General features: G+C 38.8%; 1 protein-coding gene across 1 annotated transcript in view; it reads right to left on the bottom strand.

Moving 5' to 3' along the window:
* Positions 1–10,175, bottom strand: part of si:ch1073-15f19.2 (uncharacterized) — a 34,853-nt gene extending 24,678 nt beyond the window's left edge. The window contains exons 1-3 of the mRNA XM_061739293.1: positions 10,094–10,175; positions 4,657–4,791; positions 1,625–1,966 (exon numbers count right to left, since the gene is read on the bottom strand). Of these exons, the coding sequence (XP_061595277.1) occupies positions 1,625–1,966; positions 4,657–4,791; positions 10,094–10,175 (559 nt within the window). The remainder of the gene's footprint in view (positions 1–1,624; positions 1,967–4,656; positions 4,792–10,093) is intronic.
* Positions 10,176–15,052: the final 4,877 nt, after the last annotated feature.

Below are 15,052 nucleotides of genomic sequence, written 5' to 3'. Positions count from 1 at the left end.
TCTGATGCAATCAGGGGAAACATGAATCATATGTATAATACCAGAGAGATGTGTGAGTCCTACCGGGACCACGGTGTTGATTTCCCAACCTGATCTCACAAAAATCTGTGAAATGCCCACGACCTGTCACCACTGTTTTCCGTGGTATATACACGGAAAATGGTATAATTCCGTGTGAGCACCACGGATATTGTACCATGCAAAATCAATGGGATCCGTTGTCGTGATATATACACGAATTATGACATTATTATTATTTACATATTATTCTTTGTTATAGTGGCTAAATTATGAGTTTTTGTCGCGCAAGGTACTGGTTTTTACTGTCAGTTTGTAAAAGCATGTTTTTAACGCTGTTTTAGCAGTGTTTTATTGAGGTTTTAATGGGAGCACCACGGATATAGTACTATGCAAAGTCAAACATATGAAAAATTCAGACTTCTATGACTTCTGCAACAGTGTTTCCTCCAAAACGTCCTGGCTGGTAGGCAGCCTCCTGCGCCTACTAGTAGGTAGAGTAGGGCCCTACTGGCCCATATCTATGGGATGATTGTTATCGTTTTGTCCTTCATTCAATGGTATGACAGCAGTCAAATCGGGTGACGGATCCCATTGACTTCGCATAGTACAGGGGTCGGCAACCCAAAATGTTGATAGAGCCGTATTGGACCAAAAACACAAATAACAAATATCTTGTCTGGAGCGTCAAAAAATGAAAAGTCTCGTATAAGCCTTAGAATGAAGACAACACATGCTGCATGTTTCTATATTAGTTATAACTGGGGGAAGATTTTTTTTTTCATTATGCACTTCGAGAAAAAAGCCGAAACGTCGAGAAGAAGTCCAAATTTCGGAAAAAAAAAATCTAAATGTTGAGATTAATGTACAGTACAGTAATGTACAGAGATTGTAAAGTACAATCTCGAGAAAAATGTTAAAATGTCGAGAAAAAAGTCAAAATGACGAGAAAAAAGTTAAAATGTCGAGAAAAAAGTCGAAATGTTGAGAAAAAAGTCACAATATCGAGAAAAAAGTCAGAATTTTGTGAAAAAAGTCAAAATGTCGAGATTAAAAAGGAAAGGAAAAAGGAAAAAAAAGAGGAAAAAAAGGAGAAAAAAAAGATAAAAAAAGAAAAAAATGAAAAAAAGAAGAAAAAAGTGAAAAAAAGAGAAAAAAAAGAAAAGGAAAAACAAGGTCAAATATTTTTGAAAAAGCTCCAGGAGCCACCAGGGCGGCGCTAAAGAGCCGCATGCGGCTCTGGAGCCGCGGGTTGCCGACCCCCGGCATAGTACCATATCCGTGGTGTTCCCATTAAAACCTCAATAAAACACTGCTAAAACAGCGTTAAAAACATGCTTTTACAAACTGACAGTAACAAACAGTACCTTGCACGACAAAAACTCATAATTTAGCCAAAATAACAAAGAATAATATATAAATAATAATAATGTAATAATCCGTGTATATATCACGACCACGGATCCCATTGACTTTGCATGGTACAATAACCGTGGTGCTCACACGGAATTATACCATTTTCCGTGTATATACCACGGAAAATAGTGGTGAGAGGTCGTGGGCATTTCACAGATTTTTGTGAGATCAGGTGTTGGTTTCCTCTTACCTCTGACTGTCAGCCGGGTTTCACCTTTGATGGAGCCCAAAGGGAAGCTTGTGATGTCACAAGTGTAGACGCCGCTGTCCCACTCTGTCACCCCGGTGAGGAGTAGGGACGACCCCATCAACTTGTCTTGATCGTTCTTCTCCGCCCGGAAGGTCACGTTAGGCCAGAGAAGATTCTCCCCCAGATGTGGGTGGAACACGACCAGCTTGTGGTCGTTCTTCCTCCACTCGATGCTGGCCACGTTGAGATCGGCCGGGGCTTTGAGAATGCACGGCAAGGCCACGCTATCGCCCGCCACGGCGTCCAGCGTCGGGTGATGGAACAGCTCAACATCCCGCCGCCCTGTCGGGAGGATCAGATAGTGTCAGAGTAGGGCTGTTCCATTTTGCCCAAAAATAAAATCTTGATTTTTTTCTCTCAAAATCCGATTTTCGATTACAATTATTTTGTGAATTGACAAAAGGCAAAGAAATGATTTCAAATATGCAGTTTTTTTATTGAACATTTGCCCCATTGGGCTTTAAGTGCAACATTTGCTCTTATTAAACCAAAAATGAATGAATAAAGTGCAAAACTCTGTAAAATAAGTTGAAAAAAAGTTTTAAAAAATATAATAAAATATAAAGTTTTATCTCTGAAAAAAAATCAGCAAATCAGCACTTGCAAACATACAGTAAGTTATATTTCCAAATAAAATTTGTTTTCATCTTGTTTTCCACTTTTTTTCCTAATTTTTCCTTTTTGCTCTTTTTTCCTCTTTTTTCCCTACTTTTTTCATCTTGTTTTCCTCTTTTTTCCTCTTTTTTCCTCCTTCTTTCGTCTTGTTTTTCTTCTTTTTTTCCTCTTTTTTTTCTTCTTTTTTCCTCTTGTTTTTCTCTTTTTTTCCTCTTTTTTCCTCTTTTTATCTTCTTTTTTTGCTTTTTTTCCTCTTTTTTTCCTCCTTCTCTCTTTTTTTCTTCTTTTTTTCCTCCTTCTTTTCTCTTTTTTTCTTCTTGTTTTCCTCTTTTTTTCCTCCTTTTTTCCTCCTTTTCTCTTTTTTCCTCTTTTTTTCTTCTTTTTTTCCTCAATTTTTTCTAATTTTCTAATTAAACTAAACTGGGTCTTTGCATGCTAAATAATAATCAACCCATGAAGGAGGTAGAGGTGTGGAATGTCACTCATTACATTTGATATTCATATTTGCAAGTTTTTTGCTGGAACACGAGCCGGTCTAGCGGTGGCATGTTAGTATCACCATGGTTACCACGCCCCCTCCTACACTAAAGAGCCTCTCCCATGGGGCACTGGTTGCAGGTATTGAGAGGTATTTCCATCAATCATTAATATGGTATCAATCATTAATATGGTATCAATCATTAATATGGTATCAATCATTAATATGGTATCAATCATTAATATGTGTGCAGACAAGGTAAAAGTAAAAAAAAAAAAAAAAAGTGAAAAATCGATTTTACAAGTTTCACGTTTTAACATCGTTCTAATTACATAATCGCGATTACGATTTAAAATCGATTAATCGAACAGCCCTATGTCAGAGGAGAGAAAAGTCTCTTTGAAGTTGATAATCTGGACTGCTGTCGGCCCGGGATGCGAGAGAGATAACAAGAGATAATAAGAGAGATAACATCATTTTAACTGAGGCAGCTCCACAATTCTACACACATTTCAAAACCAGAGGTGAGAATCCTCTCTGTGTTGGTGCAGGGGCGTCAATCGGGTCTGAAGGTATGGCAGCCGCCACAGCTCGGCTTCAGGGGGAAATGTAAATGGCCCGGTTTCCCAGATCAGTTAAGTAGCTCTTAACAGCGAAAGACTTCTTTCACAGGCTCCTTAAGAAGGTTTGAAAGAAGTCTTTCGCTGTTAAGAGCTACTTAACTGATCTGGGAAACCGGGCCAATGTTTGTTTTTTAAATACATTTATGGAATTACTCTGTCTATTTGTATTGATTATTCTATTATTTAATACATATAGAATAACTACAAATGCAAATCAGAACAACATGATCGATTTCACTAGTTATTTTACACTGCAAAAACTCTCTTAACAAGAATATTTGTCGTATTTCTAGTAAAATGTCTAATTTATAGTAAAAAAAATCTCATTACATTTAAGACAAGACTCAAAAACTCAAAAAACAATAATTTTCACCTGTTTCAAGTAGATTTTCACTTAAAATAAGTAGAACATTTTTTTTGCTTGTAATGAGAAGATAAATCTTGTCCCACTGGCAGATTTTTCTACTTATTTCAAGTGAAAATTGTCAAATAACAAGTTATTTTTCTGGTAATGAGTCTTGTTTTAAGTGTAATGAGATTTTTTGACTAAAAATGAGACATTTTAACTAGAAATAAGACAAATATTCTTGGTAAGATTTTTAGTTTTTGCAGTGTACAAATAAACTTTCCTTGCCAACCAAAGAAATCATCTATCAACACTGCAAAAACTCAAAATCTTACCAGGAATATTTGTTTTATTTCTAGTTAAAATGTCTCATTTCTAGTCAAAAAAATCTTATTACACTTAAAAACAAGACTCATCACTGGAAAAAACAACAATTTTCACCTGTTTCAAGTAGATTTTCAATTAAAATAATTAGAAAAATCTGCCAGTGGAACAAGATTTTTTTGTAATGAGAAGATAAATCTTGTTCCACTGGCAGATTTTTCTACTTATTTCAATTGAAAATTTACTTGAAACAGGTGAAAATGGTCAAATAAGTTATTTTTCTGGCGATGACTCTTGTTTTAAGTGTAATGAGACTAAAAATGACTAAAAATGAGACATTTTAACTAGAAATAAGACAAATATTCCTGGTAAGATTTTGAGTTTTTGCAGTGAGTGAGACTGCATTGTAAAAAGTTCCAGTTTTCTTGACCACACAGATCAGCTACATAAACTTCTGTGATGAGTATTTGCTGGACGTGTTGATTGATACTCTAGTTAAGTTCTGTGACTCGTAACCTTGCCGTACCTTAGTAAGACTGAATTGACGCCACTGTGTTGGTACATGCAGTGAGATTTCCAGCATTACCTTGGATAACAGAGACGAGGAGCTGCAGAGAGAAGGCGATGCCCAGCGCCGTTCGGGCCATGCTCACGGTCCCCGGACCCAATCCCTGGCTAGGATTCACCAACGACAGAGACGCTTCGCAGACTGGGGCTGCAACTGTGAGACAGTTAACAGGATGACCTATCTGCACAGGAAGCCGCACTTAACCGATGACTCACTTGTGTCTCGCTGAAGCTTTGTGGTAACAAAAAAAAACTAAACAAGAAAAGAAAACTTGCATGCAAAGCAAGTGCAGTAGGAGTCTTTGCTGTGTTGCTGTTGCTTGTTCTCAGAAACAACAAAGACGAGGCCGGATGACAAAAGTGGAGATTTCCTTATCATTCGCTACCAAATCCACCTTTAAAACCACCTTAAATTCAATAATAAAACTTGATTGATTGATTGATTGATTGAATTTATTTATTTAAAACAGGGACAATGCACAAAAAAAAACATTAATCTTGTAAAACAAGAAGAGATGCTTTGAGCCAGGTTATAGCAACAATTGCTAATTTCCGCTTGTAGTCCCTGGGCAGGTAAAGTGCTAAACAGATACAATATTAAGATTAATTGAAATAAGACATAATAACCATAATATTTAAAAAATTGACAGAATGCACTAATAAATAAAAGCATGGAAACAAAAAACTTCAAAAACGAGCCATACGTATCATCAATAAGGCTGATTACTATTCGCTCACACAGATCCACTTTTTCTAAATTCTCACGTTATGAAATTTTATGATTTGTTTTATTTTAAAATCATGCAAATTATGTTTAAAGCAAAATCAAAAATGCTCCCTGACCCAATACAGAGGTTCTTTTCAATTCAGGAGACTCGTTACAATCTTAGAGGTGTCTGTAATTTCACAGTACAAATAGCTAAAAAAGGTCTGAAAAGGAGACGTGTTTCCATCACTGGAGTTAAATTCTGGAATGATGCCAACATAAATTTAAAAACATGTCATTCTTTTGTTGTATTTAATAAAATGGTTTGTAAAGCTATTTTTGAAGCTTATAAGTGCAATTGACCATCTGTAAATGTTTCTTTGCTTTTCTAGTGTCGAGAAAAAAGTCAAAATGTTGAGAAAGAAGTCGAAATGTTGAGAAAAAAAGTCACAATTTTGAGAAAAATGTCAAAATTTCCGAGAAAAAAGTCAAAATTCCGAGAAAAAAGTTGAAATGTCGAGATTAATGTTGAAGTGCAATCTCGAGAAAAAAGTTAAAATGTCGAGAAAAAAGTCAAAATGTTGAGAAAAAAGTCAAAATCTCGAGAAAAAAGTTAAAGTGTTTCTTTGCCTTTTGTTGTTTCTTTGCTTTTCTATTCTCTTTTTGGTTTTCTGGAGGTCGGTAGCCAAAAATAGAAAGTTGGTAATAAAGGATAGGCTTTTATAAGCATTTTGCTTCAGCCTTTTCAGTTATTGTTCAACACAGTTTTTTGGTTTTGTATGAAAAGTTAATGCTGTGTACAATGTTTTGTTTGTTGGTGTTGTTTTGTGTTGCAATGACTGAATAAACTTCATTCATTCAAATCTTTCTCTTCATCCTGGGCTGTAACAATCGTGCTGAACGTGTCTGGACCGTTCTGTCCACGTCCTTCCTGGACCATGTTTGATACAGACTCATGTTGGTGCTTTTGCTCAAAGCTGATTCCCATCAGAGTTGGGGACATTTATTTAGTGGCCGGTTGGATAAAAACAAACCAAAGTAGATTCCTACCACACAGACACTATCTAAATGCTAAGTGCACGCTCCTCAGACAATAGAGCTTAAAACAACCACATTTCCCCACTAATTTGGTTTATAATCTTTGCAATTTATGCTGCTAAAGAGAGGAGGAGCAGAGGGACGGGACATTATAGCACATTATGGCCTAATGTGCTTGCAAAGATAAAAATAAAGATGGTACAGCTAGAACAGTAAGGCCCCGTTTACACGGAGCAAAAACGGAGGTGTTTTCATGCGTTTTGGCCGTTCGTTTACACGAAAACGGAGCTCAAAGTCTCCAAAAACGATCATTTCTGAAAACTCCGGCCAAAGTGGAGATTTTCAAAAACTCTGTTTTCACGCTTGCGTCTAAACAGAGGAAAACGGACATTTAGGCTTCAGAAACGTCACATTATGAGACAGAAACGTCACCAGCGTCATGTGTGCGACCTGTTTTATATTCTAAAGTCACACTTAAAAGTAACTCCACTTCTCTGTCACTCCAAACCAAAGACTCTCGTTCCGTCTTGGAAGTAAAACCTGAATTATGGTCCCGCGTTAAATCGACACAGAGCCTACGGCGTAGGGTACGCGGCGATGCGCGCCGTACGGTGTGCGTCGCCGCGTAGCCTACGCCGTAGGCTCTGCGTTGGTGTAACGCGGAACCATAAATCAGCCTTAAAGGAGCTTGAGGCTCCTTTTAAGAAATGAGACTCTCTAGCGCCACCCTTCGCCACGACGGCCGTTGGGGGTACTGCAGCCAACAGTGAAGCCGGCACGGGAGAACGGGGAGAACGTGCATGCAGCGTCATGTGACGTCACATCCGCAGCCCAGCGCGGGAAATTCAGGACCGGAATTGCAGCACACTTTGCAGCAACAGCCTGTTCAAGGCAACGGAGAGATACGGTAGACCAGGGGTCGGCAACCCGCGGCTCTAGAGCCGCATGTGGCTCTTTAGCGCCGCCCTAGTGGCTCTTGGAGCTTTTTCAAAAAAAAATGTTTTACCTTTTTTTTCCTTTTTTTCTTTTTTTCTTTTTTTCTTTTTCCTTTATTTCTTCTTTTTCTCTTTTTTTCCTTTTTTTCTTCTCTATTTTTTATGACTTTTTTATGACTTTTTTCTCGACATTTTGACTTTTTTCTCGAAATTTTGACTTTTTTCTCGAAATTTTGACTTTTTTCTCAATATTTCGACTTTTTTCTCGAAATTTTGACTTTTTTCTCAACATTTCAACTTTTTTCTCGACATTTCTACTCTTTTATCGAGATTGTACTTCAACATTAATCTTGACATTTCGACTTTTTTCTCAACATTTCAACTTTTTTCTCTAAGTGCATAATGAAAAAAACATCTTCCCCCAGTAATAACTAATATAGAAACATGCAGCATGTGTCGTCTTCATTCTAAGGCTGATACAAGACTTGTTTATCCAGACATGTTTATTTTTTGTGTTTTTGGTCCAATATGGATCTAAAACATTTTGGGTTGCCGACCCCTGCACTACAGGGCTCATTCGTTTGGGTTTGGAACGCTTCATCTGACATTATTACTAGAAAACTTAAAACGTATATGAATTTTTTTCATAAATCCTGCCTCATGCTCCTTTAAGTTTATTATTAGAGCACCTTTCACAGACAAGGGAACGTCACAAGGCGCTTCACAAAGAATAAAACCAAACTCCTCGAATAAAAGAACATAAAATGAACCTGAAGGTCCTAAAACAACCGTCTCACTACTGAAGTTTAAAAGCTCTGAGAAACATGTGGGTTTTAGGTTTGCTGTTAAAAGCGTTGATGGAGTCCAGAGAACGTTGAGACGGCGGCAGATCTCCTAGCGTTTTGAAGCTTAAAGCTACGAGGGACAGTGTCAGGTGCCGAGGAAATATCCAACAAGAGAATAAAGAAATACATTTATTTCTAACACTATTGATTGACAGGTGGCTCGTCCAATGCCTGGCCACTATTACGTCCTCATCTGCCGCTTGTATTGACCCCAAAAACTTGATTGACAAGCGGTAACACGGGTCATGTGACCCGACGCTTCATCAAACCAACAATTAATCACATAACAGTAAAGATGGAAACCTGCTGTTTATACTCATATTGTGTGTTTTAATTTGTTTTAATGAAATAAAAGTCCATTAAAAGTTTGGCCCTTCTGGGCTCCTGTAAGAACCCTGTAGACTCTGTGGTTGGTGACCGGGCCTCGTCCTCGTCCCAGGTCCCAGAAACATTTATTGTCTACAGGTCATTATAACAGGTAACTAAAACATTGTGAAAATCTTTGATTCCTGTCAAATGTCTCACTTTCTCAAACCTCGCTCTGTTTCAGTCTGGTTCTCTTCGTCTTCGGCTCACGACGCCGCCACAAACCACTTCCACCGGCGCTGAGCGTCTCCTAGCTCAGGTGCAGCTCAGGAGCAGCTCAAAATGGAGTGTGTAGAATTCATACTAAAAGTGCACGTAAACCCAAAAGCCGAAAATGCCGGGCGCAAAAAAAAATCTATAAAACCGCGTGCACGCACACCTGCACGCAATGTTCGCTTTATAAATCACAGTCCAGCTGGAACGTTGCGCAGCTGAATCCGCCTCATATCCCGCCCTCTACACGCCCACTTTTTACCTTAAAAGGGTAATGCAAAGTAGTATTTGCATATGAATGAGCCTGCTGAGCATGCGCAGCGGCTTCCTGCAGCCTGTCTAGGCGTCAGAATGAATGAACGTGTCGAGCCACCGTGCCACTGAATTTCACTGAGATATGAGATCGAAATGTTGAGGATGATGTGGAGGACAGGAAAACCACATTATTTGGTGGTCACAGTAAAAGTACAAAAATAAATAGTATAAAATGCAGCACGCCGTTGCTGCGCGGAACGCCGTGAGTGCCCCGGCGCAACAGGGGGGGGCATGTCCCCCCGTCTTTTCAAAATCATGTTTTTGTCCCCCCCACTTTTTACAGTTTAAAAACTAATGGTAGGCTCAGCCTGTAATTACAAATCATCAAGACACTCTGTGCGAAAGCGATGCGAGAACGGCCTGGCAGCCCCGCTCCCCCTCCTCCACTCAGAGCTGCTCAGTTTATGTTTATGGTTCCGCGTTACACCAACGCAGAGCCTACGGCGTAGGTGTGCGTCACCGCGTACCCTACGCCGTAGGCTCTGCGTCGTTTTAACGCGGAACCATAATTTAGGCTTACACCCGCACGTAAAGGTTTCACGCGCGCGTAAAACTCATTATATACAGTATATGAAAAAAAATCTGTGTCCCTTTAGGGGCTCCGTAGAGCCTCTAAACGCTCTACGGAGCCCCTCATTTGTTCTGTCCTAAAGCGGTGGGTGAAGGAGGTTCCCGGCGTGTCACCGCCGGCTGCAGCATTACCAGAGTCCTGACTGACGCTTCACACAAAGAGGAACACGATCAGCCTTATTATATTGTCTGATATATGTTGTGATATGTGATGACATTATTAAGAGTATGACGTGAATCTGGCTTCATTTCACCACCTCACAGCCTTCGTCGCCAGTTCCCCGTGTCTTAAGTAAGTTCCTACGGGAGGGTCAGGGTTGCCGTAGGGATACGCAGATTTTTCGGTTAGTTTTTTCTTTTTAGATCCCAAACTTTGCGTAGAAGGTGGCTTGTGGATCTTTCAGGCCCTTTTTGTGCGCAAGCAAGCTTTATAGATGAGGCCCCTGGTCATTTGAAGAGACAGTTCACCTCCAGGTAGTTTTTGGTCTCCTGGCTTCTCGTACCGGGTCTGTCCACCTTGGCGGTACTTTTGGGGGGGTTGTGGGTGCATTCTGGGTACAGGACTCATTTTCTGATCCCATCTAGTTCTTCCTGTGCAGGTTAGAGATCAACTCTACGTAGAACATCCCTGTCAGACGTCCAACATTCGCACCACGGTAGCGCTGACGGATGTGGGCCGCTCCAGTGAACGCTGACCCATTATTAAGGATATGGTTTAAATATACATACGATGTTAACCGTTCTGTCACATTTCACCATCTGCACCTTCATTTATTATGAAAAGCCCCCTGACTGAGTGAAGTACTGCAATGATTCAACCGGTCTCAAAATACGTCATGGTGTCTCACAAACATCTGTCTGAAGAATCCCAAACATGTACCAGTTGGTCAAAGAACATTTGAAAAATAATGTATTTTCATTTCATTTATTTTACTTTTTTTGGTCTGATTCACTGCACGAATTGTTACAGATTACTTTTGTAATACTGTATTTGACTCGGTCTTTGTACGTTTTGACCGTATAGAAACGTAATTTAACAGCTTGTGCTTTTTATTATTTTACCTCTTTTCTTATCATTTTATTTGTTAATTACTGTTTGTGTCTTTTAATGCTGATGTAAAGCACTGTGAAGTATCTTGTGTTGAATTGTGCTATACAAATACACTTGCTATCCTTGCCTTACTTTTAATAAAAATAAAAACAATGTTTACATTGTCACTGGCTAAGAATGTCCTTTTGCTGTTAAACTTACAATCAAAGTCTATTTGTATTCAACAATAACAGCTTTTGGGTTAGTTTAACAGCAGATACAGACACCTCTGGATCTGTTTGATAATTCTGCCCCACACTGCAAAAACTCCAAATCTTAACAAGAATATTTGTCTTATTTCTAGTTAAAATGTCTCATTTTTAGTAAAAAAAAATCTCATTACACTTAAAACAAGAGTCATCACTGGAAAAAAACAACAATTTTCACCTGTTTCAAGTAGATTTTCACTTAAAATAAGTAGAAAAATCTTTCAGTGGAACAAGATTTTTTTGCTTGTAATGAGAAGATAAATCTTGTTCCACTGGCAGATTTTTCTGCCAGTGGAAATTATCAAAATTGTTATTTTTCTGGTAATGACTCTTGTTTTAAGTCTAATGAGATTTTTTGACTAAAAATGAGACATTTTAACTAAAAATAAGACAAATATTCCTGGTAAAAGTTTGAGTTTTTGCAGTGTGGAAACATGTGAAAGTTGGGGTTTAAAAGTTATTAACTAGAAGAGCAATTAAATCCTTAAACTGCAAAACTACTTTCTTAGAAAGTTAAAAAAAAAAAGCCTTGTTTTAAGAAAATAGGAGACTGTTTTCAGACTATTTTGCTGGTTTTAAGAGTTCTAGTCAAGAAAATCTTTCTAGAAATAAGACAAATATTCCTGGTAAGATTTTGAGTTTTTGCAGTGCACAATGTTTCTGTTTCAGTTCTATCAGCATTCTGGGAGCTGATTGGTCCTTACAGCATCATTAGCTGCAATACTTGCTGTTGAACCTCAATATAATACTAGTATTGATATCTTGCATAACTACAAAGTCATAAAATTCAGGTAAAAGCTCAAAAAACATTTTTAATAACATTAACCCAAATCGGATTGAATCAAATCATGATAATCGATTGTGAATCTTAAGAATCGGCATTGATTCTTGACATTTGAATGGATCCCCAGCCCTTGTGGGTTTGGGCTCCTATTGAACGGTGCTATACAAATAAAATTTGATTGATTGATTGATTGATTGATTGATTGATGTAGGGCTGGGCGATATGGACCAAAAGTCATAACTCGATATTTTCTAGCTGAATGTTGATACTCGATATATATCGATATTCTTTCTGTGCCATAATTGGGGTTTCCCCCAAAGCATTATAGCATAGCATTTCTGTTAGCAGCTCTGTTAGCATCTCTGTTAGCTTCTCTGTTAGCATCTCTGTTAGCTTCATTTTCTTCTGAGGCAAACCCTTAAAAAAACAGTCAGTTTTAATACAAAGCCTCGTGCCAAATGTCACACAGGTTCCTTTATTAACAGAGGTCTGCACAATATCAACATGTATAAAACAAATGAAATAAAAATAAACTGCCTGCATATATAGAATAAAAATGCTTCTTGAATAAAATAAAACAAATATCCCTTTCCTGCATAACAATTAAATTAAAATACACTGTGCAATTAATACAATGTAGACAGTAACAGGCAGACTTTTCCACTGAGGTTGACAGTTGAGCAAATAACAAAACATTTGTGTAAATCTCAAATAAAACATTCAAGTCAATTTGCCACAAAATAAGCTATATCAAAATCGTAATTTTTTTTTTTTTTTTTTTAATAATCGATATAAACGATATTGTCTCGTACCATATCGCGTTTGTACGGAGCCCCTCTGGTGACATTTGAAAAAAATAAAATAATGCGTGGCCACGCATTATTATCTCGTGGCCACGAGATATTAACGCGTGGCCACGAGATATTAATGCGTGGCCACGAGATATTAACGCGTGGCCACGAGATAATCAATGCGTGGCCACGAGATATTAACGCGTGGCCACGAGATAATCAATGCGTGGCCACAAGATATTAATGTGTGGCCACGAGATATTAATGCGTGGCCATGAGTTATTAATGCGCGGCCACGAGATATTAATGCGTGGCCACGAGTTATTAACGCGTGGCCACGAGATAATCAATGCGTGGCCACGAGATAATCAATGCGTGGCCACAAGATATTAACGCGTGGCCACGAGATATTAATGCGTGGCCATGAGTTATTAATGCGTGGCCACGAGATATTAATGCGTGGCCATGAGTTATTAATGCGTGGCCACGAGTTATTAACGCGCGGCCACGAGATAATCAATGCGTGGCCACGAGATATTAACGCGTGGCCACGAGATATTAATGCGTGGCCATGAGTTATTAATGCGTGGCCACGAGATATTAATGCGTGGCCACGAGTTATTAACGTGTGGCCACGAGATAATCAATGCGTGGCCACGGGATATTAATGCGTGGCCACGAGTTATTAACGCGTGGCCACGAGATAATCAATGCGTGGCCACGGGATATTAACGCGTGGCCACGAGATAATCAATGCGTGGCCACGGGATATTAATGCGTGGCCATGAGTTATTAATGGGTGGCCACGAGTTATTAATGCGTGGCCACGAGTTATTAATGCGTGGCCACGAGTTATTAATGGGTGGCCACGAGTTATTAATGCGTGGCCACGAGTTATTAATGGGTGGCCACGAGTTATTAATGCGTGGCCACGAGTTATTAATGCGTGGCCACGAGTTATTAATGGGTGGCCACGAGTTATTAATGCGTGGCCACGAGTTATTAATGGGTGGCCACGCGTTATTAATGCGTGGCCACGAGTTATTAATGCGTGGCCACGCATTGATTATCTCGCCATGACAATACTCTTGCTCTTTAATATAAATAGACTATATTTACCGTTATTAATGATGAATAACCATCCCACCAAGGAAGTTGCATCCACGAAGTCCAGACAGTAGGTTATAATGCCATCCACGAGTAAAATAATGCATGGCCACGCATTAATAACTCGTGGCCAGTACTGGAGTTGAGGGGGGATGAGGGGGGATGGCATCCCCCCCTGAAATAAAAACAGTCCAAATCATCCCCCCCTGAAATAAAAACAGTCCAAATCATCCCCCCTGAAATAAAAACGGTCCAAATCATCCCCCCTGAAATAAAAACGGTCCAAATCATCCCCCCTGTAAAACTGCCATCCCTCCTTTCCATCCCTTATGTCATTTCATCAATGAATGTGGTTTTACTGCTATTTCAACATTTAGAATCATCACCAGAAAAATAACTTATTGACAATTTTCACCTGTTTCAAGTCAATTTCCACTTGAAATGAAAATCTGCCAGTGGGACAAGATTTATCTTCTCATTACAAGCAAAAATATCTTGTACCACTGGCAGATTTTTCTACTTATTTCAAGTGAAAATTTACTTGAAACAGGTGAAAATTTTTGTTTTTTTTAAGTCTTGTTTTAAGTGTAATAAGATTTTTTTACTAAAATAAGACATTTTAACTAGAAATAAGACAAATATTCTTGTTCAGATTGTGAGTTTTTGCAGTGATCCATGTTACTTATCCTGTGAAGGACAGAGTCATATTGATAAGTTCAGAAAAGTGTTTTTTATTGTTGTGTTTTGATGTATTTGATGTAAGCCCAGTGGATATTTAAAGCTTACAGAAGGCTGCATTTAACTGCTGCTATGTCATTCCTGCAGTATTTCTGCAGCTGTTTTGGTCACTGCTATTATTTGTAATATATTATATTATTTGTAATCAGCACTAATTATCTGTCCACATATGATAAAATCCACCACCCCCCATGATTGTTTTTTACAACTCGAGTACTGCTCGTGGCCACGCATTATTTTATTTTTTTCAAATGTCACCAGAGGGGCTCCGTACGTTTGAAAATATATCGATATATATTAAAATCTCGATATATCGCCCAGCCCTAGATTGATGATAGATGGGGCTCCTATTGAACGGTGCTATACAAATAAAATGTGATTGATTGATTGATTGATTGATTGATTGATTGATTGATTGATGATTGCTGATTGATGGGCCTCCTATTGAACGCTGCAGACACGGGTGTCCCTCCCATCACACGTGCACACGCACACGTGCACGTGCACACCGCCGGCGGCTCCTCCATCAGCCGGAGCCACAAATAGAACCTAAACTATGTAAATTAATGATTTGAGATGAAACATTTACGTTCATGAGTCTTTGTGCTCACGAGTATAAAACTATCCATAATCCAGGAGAAGCTTCTCCAGGGCCGCCACCAACAGCTATTCTTAGCCCACTTCTTTAGTTTTAATTGTTTATATCGA

This window comes from Cololabis saira, chromosome 14 (genome assembly GCF_033807715.1).
Source record: "Cololabis saira isolate AMF1-May2022 chromosome 14, fColSai1.1, whole genome shotgun sequence".
Taxonomy (NCBI): Eukaryota; Metazoa; Chordata; class Actinopteri; order Beloniformes; family Belonidae; genus Cololabis; species Cololabis saira.
The sequence above is the reverse complement of the archived record's forward strand: the minus strand, read 5'-3'. Positions and strand labels throughout refer to the sequence as shown.